Raw genomic sequence first — 22,236 nt, 5'->3', positions numbered from 1 at the left:
GTCCTTTACTAGTATACTTTGAAAATGTTCCATACCTGTGTCATATGGAATGACTGAAAATAAATTAATAGCATATATATTAATAAATATCATATTTTCATCAAAAGGCATGGCACTAAGTAGTTGTAACAAATTTCAATAGTCTCAAATGACGTGTTTGTCTACAAGGGGTTTACAGTAAAAATCCACAAACATCGCTAGTGGTTCTGTTTTGGATTTGCTCGCAGAAACAATCGGCCTAAGTGGGAGGATCATTAATATTTTTGTGGATCTTTGGTATTCCGAATATAGCAGGAATCACCATTTTTTCCACTTTAACAAACTCAAACACTTCATTAGACATGAACCCTTGGAACAACAAATCCTGCAGATAAAGCTCTATTTTTGCATAAGCCATGCTTATTTCATTTCTTGACACTTGAACGCAAGTAGTAGTAGTGCCACTGCCATAGTTGTAGTGACATTGAAGGTGCTACAAAGAGCATTTTTCACTATCAAAGAATGGAACCTAATTTCATGAACTTTAATTATATTTGACTTAGAAATGGGGTCCACTCCAGGTTTAGTATTAGGAAACCCAAAAACTTGGAGAAATTAACTGTAATCTGGAGACATTAAACCAAGAGTAATAATTTTAAATAATCCACACAATGGCAGACCTTCAAATCTGCAAAATAAATGAAACTTTGACCACAGCAGTGACATTAAGGGATAAAGCCTAGACTATGGTCCAAGTGACTAGAGTTCAATTCGAAACCTGGAAAGCTTGATGGCACAATAAGGAAGTATGGTCATGCCTAGCCTGGTGTGAGGGAGCGTGCAGGAAAGATCCCTCAAAGCCTGCAGCTCGAAGAGCAACTGCCATGTTATAATGGGAAGGGCATGGTTTCTGCGGCTGGATGGATAATCCCCAAGGCTGTACCTCATGGTCCATCCAACACATAGGAAATAACATGCCAGAGTAAGCGTGGGAATTAGTCCAGTAAAACTCTCACTGGCTGCAGTATGACAATACCTCACTTAACCTGCCCCACTATCCAGTGCCAGTAGGTTCAGCTCGTACAGGATGGCTAGAAGCTGGTGTGTGTGCGTGTGTCTGTGTGTGTGTGTGTCTGTGTGAAGTACTCCCTCAGTGCAGTTCACACCTAGGAGCCTGACAAGACATGAGAGCTCTAGAGTAGAGGCTATTGGGTGCAACAGTCAAGGTGCCTGAAGGTCAGCAGTGGTGGGATAAAAACAGACTGCAAAAAAAGTTTATTAATACACATACAGGATTTTTAAGGTATTACACAGTGAAAACTTAAGCTTAGCTGGGACGTAGTGCTATACATGAACACAAAAATAAACTTAACGTACGTGTTTTCAGTTTTCTCTAAATCCCATTCTCTCCTCCACTGTCCCGTTGCATTCCGATGTCTTGCTAACCTCTCCTGATCAATCTGTTCTCGTTCCTTCTTCCACTGCATGTATTCTGTCCTCTCCCGACCTGTCATTGATAATGTCATGTCGAATGACTTGCTCTGCACTGGTCTCCTACCCTAAAGGATGAAAAAAGACAATAAGAGGCAAAAGATTCATCACACTGTACAAGTTCTGATGTGTGCTCACAACATCCAAGGTTCTTAGAGACAGGATGCTTAAATTTGGCTGAACCAATGGGAATAGAATCTCTTCTCTGTATTCTATCCAGTTTAAAAAAAAAAATCAGTACAAGTGTTCACTCCTATGGCATATACCACTGTCACAGTATCTAGGTGAAAAAGCATGTTTACTGGCTTCAGCCCTCAATTCTAACCCATACACCAAATACTTTCTTATAAAACAAGTAAACAGTCAGTCAATGGATTTATTACATCTTGGCCATTAAAGAAAAGCTCCAACTAATAACGGTGTGCCAGGGTCAAACACTGCAATTCAGGTAAGTGGGTTACCTCAAATAAAATATGAATCAAATACATTTGGTACTTTACACTCATTTAACTTGTTAATACAAGGAGGTTAACTAGACCACAGCACTGCAAGTGGATAAGGTAATTACTACTGCTACAAAAGATATTTAAAACAACTGAATGAAGCATTTAATATAAAATAAATTTTATTTGAAATGTAAGCACACTACAAAATGCTCTCAACACATTTTAAAAAAATGAGAATTTATTTTCCATGTTATATAGCTTATAAGGCACCAGGCACATGCCAACATTTGGTGCTGGCTCCTCTTTCAAGATAAGAATGCAGGTGTACCTATTTCTCTGCAAGAAACTTTTTTTTTTTTAGGAAGAGTGCTGTTTATTATAAATAGTCTCAGTTTCATTGTTCAGAATGTCTATAACTAAGGCATGTGGGTCTAAAGATTGACGGAATTTGCCAGTAGAGCAGACACTAGCCATTTATGATGGCACAGAACTTAACATTTTTCATTCTGATAAGTAAACTGGATCATCTCTAGCAGGCTGTTACAGTAGGGATCCTCTTGCAATTAAGATCTAGGACTGGTTGTATCTGGAAAGACAGAGTAGTAGTTTTTAGAATGTAGCTGCTGATTTGACTTTTTAAATGCAAAGAAGTTAAATCAGACAGCATAGTAACTGAATGAAATATTCGTACAACAATAATTATTTTCTGTAAGACTGGTACTTCACTTTGTCACTGCTGGTGATCAAAGTTGCGTTGTCTGTAAACACTCAGTGGGTACCTGGTTTGCTGGGATGTGAAAAGACCTGAAGAGCCTAGATGAGATCTCTCATTTCTTTCATGCTGACATGTTCCTTTAGTAGCACTGGCTGAGATCTGTCTTGTGTGTGCTGGGTGTGTGTTCAGGGCCCCCATGCCTTGTCCAAGGCATCTGCATGTATTTCCTGAACTGGTGCTGGAGGAGTGAAGGGAAGCCCTGATCCTTCCACCATAAGATTTCCATCGGAGACAGAGTAAAATGGGAATCACTGCGTCCAAAAGGTGTGAGTGCAGAGAACAATCTGGAACCACTGGATTTTCCTCATATGTGGCCTGGCTAGGCGGAGCACTGGGATAGTAGTTGTCATAAATCCCACAGCCATTATGATCGCACTGGCTGAGGAGAACAAGGTTGTGTAAGCAGTTTGTTAGGCCCTGCAGCTTCTCTTGTGGTAAGTAGACCTGATTTCTTTGTGTCCTATCTGCAGGCCAGAAAAACTACATCCTGTAGTAGCTGCAGTGAGGATTTTTTTTTGGTAGTTGATCATGAACTCCGACTGAAATATGAGCAGGAGGGTGAACTGGAGATGCTGTAGGAGAATTTGTGGTGAAGAAGCTTAGCTAAATAAGTTGTCTAAGCAAGGAAAAATCTGAAATCCCAGGTTCAACCAAAAGCTATCACTGGTGTCAGACACTTTGCGAAAACTCTTGGGGGTGTGGGAAGCCAAAAACGCAAAGCAGTAAACTGACAGTGAAATGACCCAGTACAAAACCTGAGGAATCTCCTGAAAGAATTCTGTATTGGTATATGGAGGCAAGCATCTTTTCAATCAAGGAACATCAGAAAAGCCAGGGGCAGAATGAAAGGTAGTACAGTGTGCATTGATAGCAGTCTGAAAGTTGGTAATTTTAAGAAGGTGTTTCTAAAGACAGATCCAGTACAAGTCTCCACTGCTCTTCTTTCCTTGGCACTAGGAAAATTCTGGAATAAAACTCCTTTTCCAAATTCTTCTGGTACTAGCTGTATTGTATCTTCTGGTAGTAGTTCCTGTAAAATGGGTTGAAGCAGATGAATCTGACTGCGTAGAAGGTGGAGGTATGCCGTTTTGGGGGTGGATCTGTATCAAAGGCACAGCATAATAGTTTTTCTTTTTTTATGACAGCATCAATTTGTCAGTGGTAATTTTTCCAAGGAGGAGAAAGACCGGGTCAGCCATTTTGGGAGAGGCAGGCTAGGGCTGGGGACCGGGGGGGGAGGCTGTGGACAGTCACAGAGATTTATCCTCAAAGAGAGGTCTCCCAGATGGGAGATCCCTCAGTTATTTAGCTGGGAATCTCTTTCTTGGAGCCTTCCCATGTTTATGTCTAGGCCTAGGGTCCCCTTCTGACAAAAGAGGCAGATTTGGTTGGATAATTCCTATGCAGACCTTAGTGGTCTTTCCTTGCTCTTGAAAGGTTTTGAAAAGGCTGGCAGCTTGGGGGCTAAACAAGGGATTCTTGACTAAAGGGGAAGCCACTATTTTTGTTTTCAAGTCCTCAGGAAGAGCCTGGCATAAGACAGACAACCAACCATACCACCAGATTACAGAGCCTGAACCACCTGCTTTGGAAAAAAGGCCTCTACAACATCATGACTACATTTAACATTGTGTCTGGCCACTTTTGTAGCCTGACTAAGTAAGGATAACATTTGTTGTTTAGAATCAGTACCCTTTTAAATCCACCACGACCTTACTTAAAAAAAAACTGAGAATAGATATAGAGTATTTGGTCATCTGGGTTTGGTAATTAATAGCCCTGAATGCAAAAGTAAAGGAATATAAACCTTTTTATCCTATCTACAGCCTACTGTCCTTGTCTGAAGGGAGGGCATTGGTAGGAGTTTAAAAGGCTTAGTAGAATAGATGGAAACTGCAGAAGGGTCCACCACAGGGTTTTGACTCAAGAATGTAAAAAAACTAGGGACTTTATAAAATCTGTCTTGTCTTTTAGGTCTGGGAGGCTGAGATTCAGGGGTAGCACAGGAGGGTTAAAAAGCCTCCAAAAAAGCCTCAGAACAGGAGATCCAGGGAAGGGGCTATAGTACCCATTTCCAAAATGCTGTAGTATCTTTAAAGCACCTTTGAGATCTGCCTAGACTACCACTCAAAATGCTTCATCACATTTAAGATTTTCTCTCTCCAGAAGAAGATCCTTCTACTGGAGAATCAGATGAAATGGTGTCATCATCTGAAGGGACTTGGCCAGGACAGTCCATATGACAGAAGTAGCCCAGAGATTGGTCAGAATCGGAAGCCTCCTCATCTTCATAAGATGATGAATCCACAACAGTATTTTGTGTGGTGGGAAGGGGATAGATTTGACAGGAGAAAGGAAAAAGCTTCAAAGCCAAAATGGCCTTGAACAAACCTTGAGAGAAATCCATCCCTTCCTTCTCCTTAGAAGAGGAAGGAGGATGAGGGCAGGCAACAGGTTTAATTTCCTGCCACTTCTTTTTTGGTGCGACACCAGCCTGCACTAAACATGAAGGCTCCGTTCCCAGATGTACCTCAACTTGTTTACCTGGGATCTATTCCCCAACTAGGATCTGAAAGATGCCCTCTGATATGATGGTCTGTGCTTCACCTCTGTTATAGAATTCTCCATCATCAAGGCCTCCAACACCATAACAGCCTCCAGTAGGGTCTCAGTAAAGGGCATCTGAAGAGGAACCAGATATACCACATGTTCTGAAACCTCAGGAGGTACATCTGAGTTAGAAAGGACTGCCCAAGTCTCTGGTGAAGGCCTTTTAAACTTTTTCTTTCTTAAGTGGTGGAGGCACATATAGAGACAATATCTGCCATCTTGGAATGGGCCAAGCATTTGAAACTCTTAAGTCACCAAGAACAAACAAGGCAGCAAAGCTTTTGGTACAAATGACTGGCAAGATGGAACAAGCTTTGCAGTTGCGTTCCGCTCCTAAGCAATAAAGACACTGGTTATGCAAGTCTTCATATAGTATTTGCCTGCCACACTCACACTTACCATTCCAAGGAAGCAGCTGGTTTGAAGGGTGGAAGGGTAAGTTTTTCCAACACAAAAACTGAGGTCCCAGGGTAGGGACAGGAGGCTTTCTGGGTGGCCTGATGTGAACTACCTCTCTCACAAACTTTCATGAGGGGGTGGGAAAAGATGAGAGGCTGAGCAGGTATACAGTCCGAGATAACTGAAGCTTGAATTTTTATGGAGGAGTAAGAGTCCTTTGTCAAAAAGGCTGGCCAAATAGGCCAGAACGACAGGAATACTGGCTAGATGAGGACTTTGAGCTTTTTGCCCATACCAAAGGGAGAATATTTTCCATTTGGCAGAGTAAGATTTCCTTGTGATAGGTCTTCTGGCCTCTTTTAGAATATCTTGGACCTGGTTGTCGAGGAAAGGATCCTTACACGAAGTTAAGGTATTCTCCATGCTGACAATTTGCGAGTCTCCAGGTTATGGTGCATAATCTTTCTTTTGTCCTGTGTCAGAAAGGACAATCTCTGAGGCAGGTGTCATGGTTCCATGCTGATTAGGCTGACTAGCAGAGTGTACCAGTGCTGCCCGGATCAGTCTGGGGCAACTACCATTACTTTTGGCCCCTCTTCTCTTATCTTTAGCAGTACCCTGGGGGAGCAGAGGTTTTGGAGGCAAGGCATAGAGTGAGAGACCTGTCCAAGGGAAAGAGAAGGCATCTGTCTCCAAGGTTGACATAATTTTGTCCTTTAAGCAAAAGTTTTTCAAATTAGCATTCTCTTTGGTGATGAAAAGGTCCATCAGTGGCACATCTCATTCTTTGGCTATACTGAGAAATACTTCCCGAAGCAGTTGCCACTCATGGCGGTCTGACAGGCTTCTGCTCAGGTAATCTGCTAGCTGGTTGTGTATACTCAGCAAGTACTGTGTCAACAGACGTAATGCTAGGGAGTCTGCTGTTTCCCAAATATCCACTGCTAGGTGGCAAAGTAAGTAACAGAAGGCCCCCCCACTGCTTGTTTATGTACCACATAACCATGGTATTGTCTGTCTTCACTACTAGTACTCCTGGATTCCATTTCTATTGGAAGGCTATAAGGCCATTTTGGAATGCCACAAGTTCTTTAATTTTGTGTTTGTGTCTGAACATGGAGTCCCACTTTCGTAGAGTCTGGAGGCAGCTGAAGTGGAGCTCCCCAGGCTACTTCTGATGCATTTGTTGTCAAGGGTTTGTCCCCGAGGGGTGAATCAAAAAGGGGAGACCCGGTTTTGAGAGAGTAAACTTGGGTCCACCAGCTGAATGCCTTCCTGAGGCAAGGAACTGGTTTTATCATTGCTGTGAATGTTCGCACTACACTCTTGAGGTACCACTGTAGTTTCGTCATGTGAAGTCTGGCCATGAGAATCATTAGGATCCAACAGGCCATGTAACTCAAGGCCCTGAGGTACTCCCTGGCTGTGAGTTAATCCCTGACCAACATATTTTTGAAGTGCGGGGTCACAAAAGACCTTGTACAGGAGAAGGAAGGCCTTTTGGACAGCTGAATCCAGTATGGCTCCTAGGAACACAATTATGGCTAAGATGTTTTTCTGAGACTTCTGTGCACTGATGGTGAATCCCTTGGAGGTTACAAGGTTCTGGATGAACAAGTCTGACCTGAGTTTTTTCAGGTTTGTTGCCTGGATAAGGCAGTCATCCAAATAAGGGCAAATTCAGATCCTTTTTGTTCTGCAGAAGGCTATCAGTGGGGTTATGTATTTTGTGTAGACCTTGGGAACAGTAGAGAAGTCAAAGTGCAGAGCAGAGAATTGATAGTGCCTGGTACCTGCTCTGAAGTGTAAGAAGCTTCTGTGTGATTCCTCTATGGAATATGCAGGTATGCATCTTTTAGATCCAGGGTAACCAGGAAAGCATTTGGAGAGATCATGGGCAGAAGTTTTTGAAGGGTTAGCATCTTGAATTTTGGAACCTGCAGGAACTGATGAGTCTTGAAATTCCCAGTATTAGCTGCCATGTGTTTTTTTTTTTTCTGGGTACCAGGAAGAGTCTGGAATAAAATCTTCTTCCTTTCTAGTGTTCTTGCACTGGTTCTACTGAGCTCTGAATGCACAGCAACTCTATTTGGGTCAATGCCTCTGTTTTTTGGTTTGGTGGAATGTCTGGGAAGCCTGAGAGTTTCAAGGGTTGCTTGAATTTGACTTTGTAACCCCTTTGATATAATGTTTAGCACTCACTGGTCTGTAGTAATGACAACCCATTTTTTGTGGAGTAGTGATCGCCTTCCCCATAGTCTGGGATAAGGAAGGTGGAGGGAGGGGTAGGGAGTACCACAGATGAGTCATGGTTGCTCCTTGCCAGGGGGCTGTGGTCTTAAACCCCTTGGCCTAATTGGTTCTGAATGTCATTGTCTGATCCTTTGGTGGTGTCTTTTGGGAAGGAAAGGACCAATACACCTAGTGGGGAAGTTTCTGCTGAAACATGGATGTTGGACTTGAAGAAAGTCCTTAATATTCTGCATGAACTTTGCCTTATCTTCTATTTTCTTGAAAAGCCTTGAGGCCAAATAGAAATTCTTTGTCCAAAGGGACATTCAGGAGGTTGGATTTGAAATGCTCAGGAAGGGACTGATCCCTCAGCCAAGCATGTCATCTGATGACAGAGTCCGTAGCTACAGCCCTAGTGAAAGCTTCCACAGAATCATAGCCATGGCATAGGGAGTGTTGCTACCCGAGAACAACAACTACAAATGTCCAGTAACTGTTTAGGGAGACTCTTGTTCTCCAAGATAATCAGTTTCTGCTTCATCTGATCCAGAATCGTTTCTTGGTATTTAACCATGAGAAAAGTACAGTTGTGTACACTTACCATAAATGTAGATGTTCAAGTGTATTCACTGTTGCAGTCATTACATTTGGGTTATCTGCTTGCAGGTAAGCCCTCAGTCGGCCTGATTATCAAAGTCTTGGGTCCCGCATCGATTGCGGTCTCATCTTCCATGACGTCAGGTAGTCAAGGGTATAAAGCATGCAGCCGACGCCATTACATCAGTTGTTCTTGCCCGAGATGTCAGGTGCCCCCCTAATGGGAAGCAATTATATACAAGGTTACACCTCCAACAAAAAGCAAATACACCACAAAGGTCTAAGTATAGTAAACAAGAAGAGAGATGTAGTCAATGGAAGTCAGGGGGCTGGAGGGAGGGTAACCAGGACTGCAACAGAGAATACACTCTAACATCTACATTTATGGTAAGTGTACTCAACTGTACTATGTTCTTCGTGTTTCACTGTTGCAGTCATTACATTTGGGTAGATTCCCAAACTACAGAAGGGAGGAGGCAATTAGATAACATTAGGACCAGCTATTAGGCCCTGCAAGACTGCAGCAGCAAAACCAGCTCTGGATTTAGAAAAAATTGGCAAGTGGTAATGCTTGGTGAAGGTATGTATAGAAAGTACAGTTTTGTACCTACCAGTGTTCACCCTGCTGCAGTCATCACACTTCGGTTATCCTGTCGTCAGGCGGTCCTGCAGTCGGCCAGAATTCCAAAGTCTTGGTCCGGCGTCGTTTGCTGTTGCTTCTTCCCTGACGTCAGTGCGCCAGGGGTATATATAATGCATCAGACGCCATTTTCTTCAGTTTTTCTTGCCCCAGATGTCGGGTGCCCCCAAAAAGGTGGTCAGTAATTAGTACCAAATTAAGCAATTTTTGCACAAACACAAAATCCCTCCAGCTATAAGCAAATACATCAGGAAGGTATTGTAGAGATTTAGCCAGTTAGATCAGAGGGGATGGAGGGAGGGTAACCTGGACTGCAGCAGGGTGAACACTCGAACATCTACATTTATGGTAGGTACAAAACTGTACTATGTTCATCGTGTTACCCTGCTGCAGTCATCACACTTGGGTAGAATCCCAAAGCTATGGATGGGTGGAGGAGTTATAGATGGTTAGAGGAGGCTAGAAGGCCCTGCAGAACTACATTGGCGAAGCCAGCCCTAGTCTTAGAGTAAAGTGGTAAGTAATAGCGTTTGGTAAAGGTGTGTACTGAACTCCAAGTAGCAGTTTCCAAAATCTCCTTGGTTAGAACCCCCCTGAGGAAGGCTGTAGATGTAGCTGTTGCCCTGGTAGAGTGGGGCCTAATGGTAGCAGGAACTGGTTTTCCATGATGGGTATAGCAAAAACGAATGCAATGTCCTATCCATTTGGAAATGGTTTGTTTTGATATAGCCTTCCCTAGTGAAGCTGTGGCATAGGATACAAAGAGCTGGTCAGATTTTCTGAAAGCCTTAGTTTTATCCAAGTAGTAACAAAGTTGCCTGTGAATGTCCAAGGAATGCAGGAGTCTTTCTCCTTTGTTCTGTGGGTTTGGGAAGAAGGTGGGTAAGTGAATGGTTTGATTTAAAGACACACTGGAAACCACCTTAGGCATGAAGGAAGGATTAGTTCGTAGAGAAACTCTGTCTTGATGGAAAATGAGGAAAGGTTCCACTGCCATTAGTGCCTGCAGCTCTGAGACTCTTCTAGCTGAAGTTACTGCTAGCAGCAGGGCAGTCTTCCATGATAGGAACTGTAGATCTGCAGAGAAAGCTGGTTCAAAGGGAGGTAGCGTAAGTTTTTCCAGAACAAAATTTAGGTCCAATGTTGGTGTAGGTGATCTCCCGGGGGGGGACCTAATGTTTTTTTCCCCTCTGAGGAACTGCCTTAGAAGTGGATGTGAAAATAAGGGTGGTTCAGTGTTGTAGTGGGCTGAAATAGCTGATGCATGGATTTTAATGGAAGAAAAGGAAAGTCCTTTGTGCAACATCTCAGTTAAATACTGTAGAATCTAAGGCATGTGAGGTTGAAGTGTGTTTTGGACTTTAGCTTGTTCCAGGCACAAAACCTTTTCCATTTGTCCGAATAGGCCTTCCTGGTGCTGGGCCTCCTAGCTTCCAGAATAACATCCATAACTGCTTGGGAAAGAGGAGCTGACTGGATGTTTAGGTGATTTGCCACGCAGCCAGATTTAAGGTTTTTAGCTGGCTGTGAAGAATCTGATTGTTTTGCTGTGTGAGCAAATGGGCAATTTGTGGTAAAATCCAAGGTGGGCCCTGGGCCATATTCCTCAACAGTGGATACCAGTGCTGGCGTGGCCAGTCTGGGGCTATGAGTATCAGTCGTGGTCTCTCCTTTCTGACCTTCAGAAGCACCTTTGGGAGGAGAGGCAATGGAGGGGAAGGCATATACCGTCAGGTTTTTCCAACTGAATGAGAATGTGTCCACTTTCCAAGCTTGATGGTGAAGTGTCCTTGTACAAAATTTTGTTAGTTGATAGACCTGTTTGCCAGTCCTCAAAACTATGTCTGGAAGGCCCCATTTTTGAGTTATCATTGCAAATACTTGTGGATCCAGTTTCCACTCGTGGGGATCCATGATGTTTCTGCTGAGGTCGTCTGCCAATGTGTTCTTTTGTCCTGGCAGGAATTGAGCTTGTAACTGAACTTGGTAAGCCAGAGCTGTGTTCCACAAGGTCAACGTTTGCCTGCATAGAGGGTAGGAGTGTGTACCCCCTTGTTTGTTTATGTACCACATTACTGTGGTGTTGTCCGTCCTTACTGTAAGTTGTCCTGGATGTAATAGATTCTTGAAGGCTGTCAGAGCATTCTGTACAGCTAGCATCTCTTTTTGATTGATGTGCAGATTCCTTTGATCTGCAGTCCATACGCCTTGAACGCAGTGCCCTGCTATGTGTGCCCCCCGGCGTAGTCCGATGCATCTGTTGTCATAGTTTGCCTGGCTGGGGGCAAGGTGAAAGGCTGACCCTTGTTGAGGTGACATGCCAGTGACCACCATAAAAACTCCTGTGGCATGCAGGGGATGAGAGATATCATTGTGTCCAAGCTGTGGCTGTGTTGAGATCATACGCTTTTTAGGTACCACTGCAATTTCCTCATATGCAGCTTTGCAAATGGTATTAGTAGTATGCAAGATGCCATGAAGCCCAAGGCCTGCAGAAGTTTTCTTGCAGGTAGTTGGGTCTTTGTTGCCATTGTTTTGAAATATTGAGTCAGTTGTAGTGGTTTGTCTGGCGTCAGATAAGCCTTCTGGGCCGTTGTATTCAAGCTGGCACCCAGGAATGTCATATTTTGTGAGGGTACTAGTTTAGATTTCTTTTCGTTTACTGTGTACCCCAGGCAACTTAGAAGATGTTTTACAAAAGCCAGATGTTGTAAGAGGATGTCCTTGCTTTCTGCTTGGATGAGGCAGTCGTCCAGGTATGGGCATATTTGAATTCCTCTGTCTGCAGTATGCAATCACTGGTGCCAGGCATTTTGTGAAGACCCTGGGCGCAGTAGATAAGCCAAAGGGCAGTGCAAAGAATTGGTAATGGGTTGAACCTGCAATGAAATGGAGGTATCTTCTGCAACTGTCTGATAGGGTCATGCAGGTATGCCTCCTTGAGGTCCAACGTAACTAGCCATGCTTCCTTGCCCAACATGGGAAGAAGCTGCTGCAGTGTTAGCATCTTGAATTTGGGTACTTGTAAGAAGGTGTTTAGAATTGAAAGGTCCAGAATTGGCCTCCAGGCATTGTCCTTTCTGGGAACTAGAAAGAGTCTTGAGTAAAATCCTTGGCCTTGCTCTCGAGTAGGTACCAGTTGAATGGCTCTCATGTCCATGAGAGCTGTAATTTGTTTTTGTGCCTTTGCCCATTGATTTTGTGGCAGGTTTGGCATTCCCCTTTTCATTGGCAAGGTGTGAAAATGGAATCTGTATCCTCGTGAAATTATGTCTAGGACCCTTTTGTCCTTTGTGACAATGTGCCAGCTGTCTGAAAAAAGTGTGAGTTTTCCTCCCAAGGGGGCTGCCAAGAGAGTGTTGCTTGGCCAGATAAGGTGCAAGTCATTGAGTTTGCCTTCTGGTAATTTGGGACCTGTCTTCTCCTCCCTTCTGTGCTGCAGTGCCCCATTGTCGAGGTTTGTACTGAGCTTGTGGTTGTCCCCTGCCTCTTGGACGTCTGTATTTACCCCTCTGTGGCCTGTCAGTAGCTGTAAAGGACCAATTTTTTGTTGGCCAATTTCTGCTGAAGCAAGGGGGCTGTACCTGTAGGAAATCTTTGACTGTCTGCATAAATTTTGCCTTATCCTCCATTTTCTTTAAGACGACTTCTGCTTTAACTCCAAAAAGAACATCCTGCTGTAAGGGAGCATCTAGAAGCTTTGCTTTAACATGATCAGGCAGAGTTTGTTCCTTTAACCAAACATGCCTACGTATAACAGACCCAGTTGACAGCTGCTCTGCAGGAAGCCTCCAAAGAATCAAACCCACATTGTAAAGTACGTTTGCCCACCTGTTCAGTTGCATGCAACAGATCCTGCATTTCTTTCAATTCAGCCTGTTGAGGGAGTGTGCTCATTTTTTGTTTTAACTGAGACATTAGAAATTGCTGATATTTTAGCATGTGAAACTGGCAATTTAGTGCCCTCATAGCTAGAGTGGCTGAAGGGTAAACCTTTTTCCCCCACCTGTCTAGTGCTCTGGAGTCCCTTTCAGAGGGTACAGGATTTTTTGCCATAGAAGCCTTAGCCCCTTTGGGACCCTGGGAGATTAAGACTGTATGATTGTTTGTATAATTACCATATATAGGTGGGCTCATTCTAAAAAGACGCTGGGTACAAAAACACCCAAATTAACATAGAAACAGGGGTGATAACATCCTAAGATTAAAGGTGGTTTCTTCCCTACAACTTAGTCAGGTTATAGGTATATCTTTTTCAATAACAGATGCCACAGTTGACATAACTAACATATAGTCAATTTTGTACCAGAATAAGGGTAGATTAAGGGTGTATACTCTGGTGCCTAGTTGTGGCTTATATAATTTTAATATAGAACAAGAAATAATACAGGTTACGAATTTTTTTCACATTTTTATTACATTCCATTTATTTTTGGTACAAAAAATTAGGTGTCCTAATTTGTTTCTGATTAAACCAATAGGGGTTTAATCTGTAGGTCACAAATGCCAAATATATAGTTTTGTGGTTTGCATTGATGTTGGTCTAAATATGCGTCCACTCCAGATGTATTTACAATACATCTTATGTATAACAAATAAGATCATTACTATTGGGTGCATCCTATTTTGATTTTTTATTATTAGATTTAGTTTATTAACACATGTTATTGGAATTAAACCGACCTCATAATTGAGATTGAGTGAATTTCATTCAAAATCTAAGAATCAGAAGACATTGAGAATGATTTTGTTACTAGTTTAGACAACAATAAGACCTAACAATACCCTTACGGTGGCATTTGTAATAAGCAGTTGTCAGGACAACAACTGGAGTTAGTGTGGTTCCACTGATTGTAAGGGGATTTGGGAATTACAATATAATACTTATTAAAAATCTGGGCACATATATCCTTACGGTGGTTGGTCATTAGATTATACTAAACTTGACTCCACTTATTGTAAGGATATTAAAATTAACAATTTTTTTACTAGTGTTGGTTGGTTGAGTCCAACTACATGGTGTATATTGCACCAAGAAAAATAAATAATCGAAAAAATTCAACAATAATTTGGTCGGGTTTAATGACAATAAACATTAAAAATTTTACAAATATTCTCGGATACATCCAAAACATATATTAAAATTTATAAATATCATTTGGATTATTAGTGCAATTTGGACATCATCATGCAAAACATGGATTTAAATGATATTTTAAAAGGCCTGTCTGCAGATAAGGACAATTTAGAAGTTTTCGGGCTCAATTTGGGCCATACACCTATGAATGAGAGTAACAATATTTCAAAGGACAAATGTATACAAGTCTTTACTAAGTTACAACGACAAATGAAAGCTTTTAGAACCAATATTTGGCATCTGAAATCATTTAAAGCATACAAAATTAAGGACATAACTCCAAGAGGGCTCCGTATTAAGTTACAACCTCTTGTTGCTAATATAGACCAGGAATTAAGGCAAGATTGGGCTATGGCACAACATCAGGCATCAATGCTACTCATAGATTGCCTTATCAAGTATTATGAAAGAAATATTGAGACCCTTACTCCAGAATTACATAAAACCTGTTCTGAAGTTGAAATTTTTTCTACGACTACTCATTATCAAGACCAGTTAACACAATTATCTAAGGAATTAGAGAATATTGAAACAGATCTCAAGAAAAGGAAACTACACAAATTTAATCGGGACTTAGGGGATTACGAAAAAGGTATACCTTTTGTCACCAATAAGAATGTGAGATTCAATGATGATACATTCAAACCTTCTAGGGGTAGGAAGCGACCTAGACCCATTTTAAAAAAAACAAGACAATAGAAATCTGGTCACCACGGATGATGATTATTCATCCACTACGGAAGGAGATGTTTCCTCCAACCAGGCGTCCCCAGTGGCTAAAAGAAAACAGTCCATCCCTTTAGGAGTCAGAAACGTAGAGGAGGCAGGAAGCACAAGCACAAATACAGAAAGAGGTACAACCAGTCTACAGACACTTCTCAAACAAATCACAACACAATAAATAAAGTCCTAAATATTTCATCAGTTATATTAACAGAATGTCAATACAATGTACTTAATAAAGGACTAAATTTTGTACCCACAGCACCAGTGTCTGAACACTCATTTGTAGAAGATATTAATAATTTTTGTAGAAACCTTAACCTAAAGTTATTTTTTTCAGACACTACTAATTCTCAAAGATCTACAGGTTTCAAATTTGGCAAATCTTCATTTATGCCTCCAATGGATAAATATGTATCTACATTCAAGGAATGTGTATTAAGGGATTTACATTTTTCAAAAAACATGGACAGTTTACGGAACAATCTGAATCAACAAGAACGTGAAGCATTAAGGCAACTACAACAAAACAAAAATATTGTAATAACTAATGCAGATAAAGGTGGGGGCATTGTCGTCATGGACTATACCAAATACAAGTCAGAGGCCATGAAACAGCTATCTGACACTAGATTTTACATTAAGATGACAATAGATCCAACTTCCAATTTTAAATCAGAAATAGATTCATTTCTTGATTTAGCGGAAGAAGAAGAAATCATTACATCACAAGTGGCCAACCAACTCAAAGTTCAAGAACCCATGCCCCAATATCTATATTTAATACCCAAGACACATAAGGATTTAAACAACCCTCCTGGGAGACCCATAGTGTCAGGTCATGGGTCTTTAACTGAGCCCTTATCTGCTTTTCTAACCGAATATCTTAAACCACTATTGTCCATGGTAAGATCCCGGATTCAAGACACCACACAATTCCTGAACATTATTGAAGATTCCCAATTGGAGGAAAATTGGCTTTTGTGCACGTTAGATGTAACATCACTATATACAAGTATCCCACATCAAGCTGGCATTCAGGCTGTAACATAATGGCTAACAAAATCAAAATTATATCCAACAGGATTTAACAACTTTCTTATTCAACTAACTAAGTTTGTTTTACAAAAAAACATCTTCTATTTCGAAGGGATTCCCTATTGGCAAATTAAGGGTACAGCAATGGGAGCTTCCTTTGCTCCCATTTATGCCGATCTTTTCAAGGGATATTTTGAACTGCATTTCATTTATGACACTGAGCGAAACATCTATTTGGAACATATGGACATATGGCGGAGGTATTTAGATGACTGCTGGTTGGTGTGGCGGGGTAGCAAGGATGTTCTTACCAAGTTCGTGGCATACCTCAACAAAAACCCATTGGATATAGAATTCACGATCAATATTAGATATACAGAAATTGTGTTCCTGGATGTTTTAGTTAACAGACTTGCGGATCATACTCTAACGACAACAATATATCGAAAGTTTCCGCAGTACAACACGATTCTGCATGCAACAAGTTCTCATCCCTGCCACATCATTACCAACATCCCTAAATCACAATATATGCGCCTCAAAAGGATTTGTTCATCTAATACAGAATATTCCAAAAGAACAACTGAATTAACCGCCAGATTTCTAGACATAGGATATAACATAAATCGACTCAACCAAACAGCTGCACAAATTGACAAAAGTCGTGATGATTTGCTTAAATATAATAGATCTATAGAAGGGCTTCAGTCAGCCAAGCAACCGATTAGGCTGGTCACTACATATGGTAACACCACCAAATGGTTCAGACAAATTATTGACAAACATTGGGGTACATCACAGTCCAACTCATTTCTTCGAGATATTCTCCCTGGAAGCTGTTCATTTTCCTATTGGAGAGGACGGACCATCCAGTCTAATTTTGCACATTACAAATGCCACATTCCTGGTATGAAACATCAGACTACATTGTTTGGAGACACACTTGTTGGTTGTTACCCATGTGGACACTGCAGTTTATGCCAACATATCTGGAAAACTAAAGAATTTACCAGCAAAAATACATCCAAAATTTTTAATATTAAAACCTTTGGCAACTGCAGTTCAGATTGGGTGATATATCTGGCTCAATGCTCTTGCTCTGCTTTCTATGTAGGCCAGACGTCTAGGCCAATGAGGATTAGAATCAGCGAGCACTTAAGTTCCATCAGAAATAGGCGGATAACCAATGCCTTATACAAACACACTAGACAACATACAACAGCTTTGTTTCAGTTCATCATTATTGACAGAATACAATCACATAGAAACTTCAAAATGGGGTGGCACAGCAAACTTAACAATATGGAACAAAGATGGATCACCACACTTGGGGCCCTTTTTAAACCTGGACTTAATGAATATCATGTACATGAAGGATAAATGCTAGGTATGCTACATCCATACTAGAACTATATTGAGTTAATCTGGTACTGAATCCCACACAATTTCTTCATTTTTCCTAACAATCCAAACAACAATTCCTGGTATCCAACTACTCTTTAGAATAGGTACATAACTGTCAGTCAGGACATACACCCAATAATCCCAATCTACTATAATAATATGGTTTTCCAAAATATAAAATATAATTTACATCAAGCATATTATTATTATTAGCTGCTTGAAATAGATTTCACAATGTTAATGACTATAATTTAAATGTTGATTGATTTATTAATATTTGTATTATACATTATTGTATAAATATGTCATTTTTGGTGAATCTATTTGTTTAGGATGGTCGTACTATGATTAGTTAGTAGCAAGAATCACTAAATGAATAAGGATTATACCACTTTAAGAAGTGAGTATAAATTAAGTAGCTGGATGCATCATGGTTTGAATTTACATTTCTTGGATAAGTCACATTGAGAAAGGCAGTGATAGCCGAAACCGGTTTGTGCACCTAAATTAGGTTGTTTATACAATCTAATAAAATTATTTTTATCTGTTGCCTTTGAGTGCTGGTCCCTTCATTTTGGATTCATTAACGTGGTTTGGACCGAGCACCACCAGTCCCACGTGCGTGCCTTGTTTGTTAGTTTCTTTACAAATGCCAGATGATTTAATAGTAAGTCCTGGCTTTCTGCCTGAATTAGACAATCGTCCAGGTATGGGTATATCTGAATATTTCTTTGACTGCAGAATGCAATGACTGGAGCTAGGCACTTTGTGAATACCCTGGGTGCAGTAGATAAGCCAAAGGGCAGTGCAGAGAACTGAAAGTGCATGTAGCCTGCTCTGAAGCGTAGGTATTTTCTGCAAGATTCCCTTATTGGGATGTGCAGGTAAGCTTCCTTTAAATACAATGTTGCCAACCAGGCATTTTTGCCTAGCATGAGAAGCAGCTGATGAAGAGAGTTAGCATTTTGAATTTTGGGATTACCAAAAGGGTGTTTATGATAGACAGGTTCAGAGAATTGTCTTTTCTGGTTACCAGGAAAAGTCTCGAGTAAAAACCTTGTCCCCATTCTTCTTCTGGGACAGGTTGAATAGCCCTGATACTTAGAAGAGAGAGAACCTGCTTTTGAGCCTCTTCCCACTGATTTGGGGGTAAGGTCTGGCCAACCGTTTAGGGTTGGTAAGGAGTGGAAGTGGAATCTGTACCCTTGGGAAACTATATTTAAAACCCATTTGTCTTGGGTAATGAATTCACAGTTTTTTGCATGCAGGGCAATCTTTCCCCCTGAAGGAACAGTCAGTTGAGCAGGGCTTGGAAGGATTAAGGTTGTCATTGTGACAGTTTACCATGGGGGGGGGTGTCAACCCTTTTAGGCCTGTGAGTACCTTGACACTGAAGCCTGGGTGGTCTGCTGGTACTGGGTTTGGACTGAGAAGGTCTGGAAGAGGCAGGAAAGGACCAATTCTTAGAAGGCCAGTGCCTACTAAATCTGGGAGGCTGCACTTGCAGGAAATCTTTAACAGTTTGCATAGATTTAGCTTTTTCATCCATCTTTTTAAGTACTACTACTGCTTTGTTGCCAAACAGGTGGCCTTGGTTTAAAGGAGCATCCAGCAATTTAGCTTTAACATGATCTGAAAAAGTTTGCTACTTAAGCCAAGCATGCCTTCTAAGTACACAGTGTCAGCAGCCCTGCAAGATGCCTCTAATGAATCAAAACCACATTGCAAAGTATGTTTACCAACTTGTTCAGCAGAATGCATTAAATCCTGTATATCTTTATTTTCAGCACAGTCAGGAATCAACATCATTTTCTGTTTAAGTAATCCAATAATATGCTGCTGATACTTTATCATATGAAACTGGCAGTATAAGGCCCTAATGGCCAAAGTAGCAGAAATGTATACCTTCTTACCCCATCTGTCCAGGGCCCTGGAATCTCTATCAGAGGGGGTAGGGTTTTTGGCAGTAGTAGCCTTAATGCCTTTGGGACCCTGTGAAATGGTCTCTGGATCCGCTGTAGGATTCTTAAAGTGGAACTTGTGAGAGTCGGGTACTCTAATACAAGTCAGGTTTCCTGGGAGCCAGAGGTAAAGTGTCTGGGGCCAGGCTATATTCCAAGAAGGCATCATCTACAATGTCCAGTACAGGAGGGATAGCTAAGGGCCTGTGTTGAGGCAGAAGTAAAAAATCCCTAAGCCTCTTTTTGGAGTCAGAGTAATCCTGGCTTTTCCAGTGGAAATGCTCCCCAAGAGTATGCAAAGTTTCACCAAAAGAGAAATCTTCTGTAGGGGAAGCAGAGGGAATGGAGTCCTCTGCATCAGAAACCTCAACAGTAGATAAGGGCAAATCCTGGTCATAAGAAAACAGAAATTTTAGAATCCTGATCAGAAGAATCAAAAGGAAAATCAGTTCTAGGTCTCTTAGAGGGAGAAGGGTGGCTTCCCCTGATTAGAGTAATAAGGTCTTCAGCCATTCTTATTTGTTGTTTAGGCATAGGGGCCTGACCATGCGGTCTGGGTGTCTGTTTTCTAGGCGTGGATCGAGTCAGTTTAATATGCAAGTCAGAAGGCCTGAATACACCCTCAGAAGCCAGTGCCTGCACAGTGGCTCCGGACCCATCCAAGGTAGAGACGTCTGCAGGTTCCATAGTTGAAGAAGCATCTCGCGGCATGCCAGATTCCGAACGGGTCTTAGTAGAGGCCTGTGAAGTAGTGGGTATCAGGGGCTGCGAAAGCAACTCACAGAGTACCAGCGAACTGGCGACTAGCTTAACGGAAGCATTGTCAGCAACTATGGACCTATGTGGTCTGTCTCTTATCTTTGCATTTTTTCGGAATGTCTGTAGTCGGGTGGCTTACTGAAGCCATTTCTGGTTAATTGAAGTACCAAAATAGTTAGATGCGAAAATGAACAGATGACGAATGGTTCGAGGACTGAATAAGGCAGAAAACTGACAGCAAGGTACGTCGTGGTCTGGGCCTAAGCAAGGAATGCAGTACAAATAAAAATCTTTATGAGGTATTTGCTTTCCACAAGTAATACAATTGTTAACTTTTACTGACATCGGTTTAGAGCAAGAAAAAGGAAACCCAATGGGGTACTTAGCTTTGTTGAAGACTTCGGATCTGAAACTCGAAAACAAAAATTTCAGGAGTTGGCCGACCGGCACTTGTGAACTGTTTCTGCTTCGGGCACCGCACATCAAGAAAGACTGATGTAATGGCGTTGGCTGCATACTTTATACCCCTGACTACCTGACGTCATGGAAGATGAGACAGCAACCAATGCAGGACCCAAGACTTTTGATAATCAGGCCAACTGAGGGCTACCTGCAAGCAGATAACCCAAATGTAATGACTGCAACAGTGAGACACGAAGAACATCTGGCAATTCAAGGCCCTCACAGAGAGAGTAGCAGATGTGTAAACTTCGTTGCCAAATCTATCTATGGCCCTACTTTCTTTATCCGTGACAAAGGTTTTTTGGAAGAGCTAGCTTTGGCTGCCACAGGGCCTGGGGTAACAACTTCAGGGTCTGCTACAGGGTTCTTGAAAAGATGTTTGCATGAATCCAGAACCCTATAATACCTGTTGGGCTTTCTACAAGCAAAAGGCAGGAAGCCTGGTTTTAAAGAGGAGTCCTGAAATACATCATCCACCATCTCTAAAACAGGAGGCATGGCAAGGGGCTTGTGTTCAGGGAGGTTAAGAAATTTCCCAGTTCTTTTCCTTGATTGAGGGTATTCTTGAGCCTCCCACTGGAAGTATTCCCTCAAGGTGTGCAGGGTTTCCACAAAGGAAATATCCTTGGGAGGGGAGGCTGAAGCCAGATTATCCCTGGAGTATGAATCCCCAAAGGAGGGAATGGAAACACCTTCTTCCAAGGTAGAGTCCTCCTGGTCAAAATCTTCATACGACTCAATGGGGTCTAAAATGGTCTTCAGGAAAGTGTTCTTTTTCTTTTACCTGGGGAAGACTCAGGGGGACAACTGTCTGGACCTAACTACAGAGATTAGGTCTTCAGCCAATCTCACAAGACCTTGTTGGTAAGTCTAGGAATGGGAGCTGGTAGGCCTAGGCTGGGGCTGGGAGGGAACCACTTTTTTTAAGAGTGGCCTTAGGCTTAGACCTGTTGCAGAACAGGTGCCCGGCTCCCGTGTTCGAAAAGATGCTGCTATGTCCTGGCAGCGCAAAAAGACATCTGCAGTCACTGGAAGCTAGGGCCCGCAAAGCAGTCCCAACCAAACCAGCAAACAGAGCCCTATGGCTTGAAAATATGTCAAGAGACCAGAAGGCATATTGTATTATGACTGGGTCTCAAAAAAAGAGGCCTGTGCCACCTTGGTTGCAGAAAGGTGCTGTGAAAATGCCTCACCTTCTTCAGCGATAGCAAGCCTAGGAGGACTGGCTGAAGACAAGCAGGTGTCATCCAAGGCCCTAAGCCTGGTGAATTTTTTCCTTATCCTTTTTTTCACTTAGGGATATTTACTGCAGACACCATGAGACAAGAATGGCCTAACAACTCAGTAAGGTGTCGAGCTAGAATCTCGGCCCTATGCCTAATGGTTATGCTATTAAATCCAGTGTAGAATCTGTTTGCACAGTGGAGACAATTATTAATTTTCTCTGACATTAGTCAAAAGATACATAAAAGGTTCCCCAATGGGGTACTTAGCTTTCTGGAGTCTTCTTTCTCTGGTGCGGACCGACCAACGCACTGACTGGCACTCATTTTTGGGCTCCAATGGTAAGAAAGCACAGAGGT

General features: G+C 41.9%; 1 protein-coding gene across 2 annotated transcripts in view; it reads right to left on the bottom strand.

Moving 5' to 3' along the window:
• The window catches only part of LOC122799678 (coiled-coil domain-containing protein 9-like), a 784,040-nt gene that overhangs the window by 286,488 nt on the left and 475,316 nt on the right, over positions 1 to 22,236 (bottom strand). For both annotated transcript variants that reach the window (XM_044068898.1, XM_044068899.1), the window contains exon 8: positions 1,357 to 1,538. In XM_044068898.1, the coding sequence (XP_043924833.1) occupies positions 1,357 to 1,538 (182 nt within the window). The remainder of the gene's footprint in view (positions 1 to 1,356; positions 1,539 to 22,236) is intronic.

Source organism: Protopterus annectens, chromosome 4.part0 (genome assembly GCF_019279795.1).
Source record: "Protopterus annectens isolate FY-2018-M chromosome 4.part0, PAN1.0, whole genome shotgun sequence".
NCBI lineage: Eukaryota > Metazoa > Chordata > Ceratodontiformes > Protopteridae > Protopterus > Protopterus annectens.
This window is presented reverse-complemented; position numbering and strand designations above follow the sequence as displayed.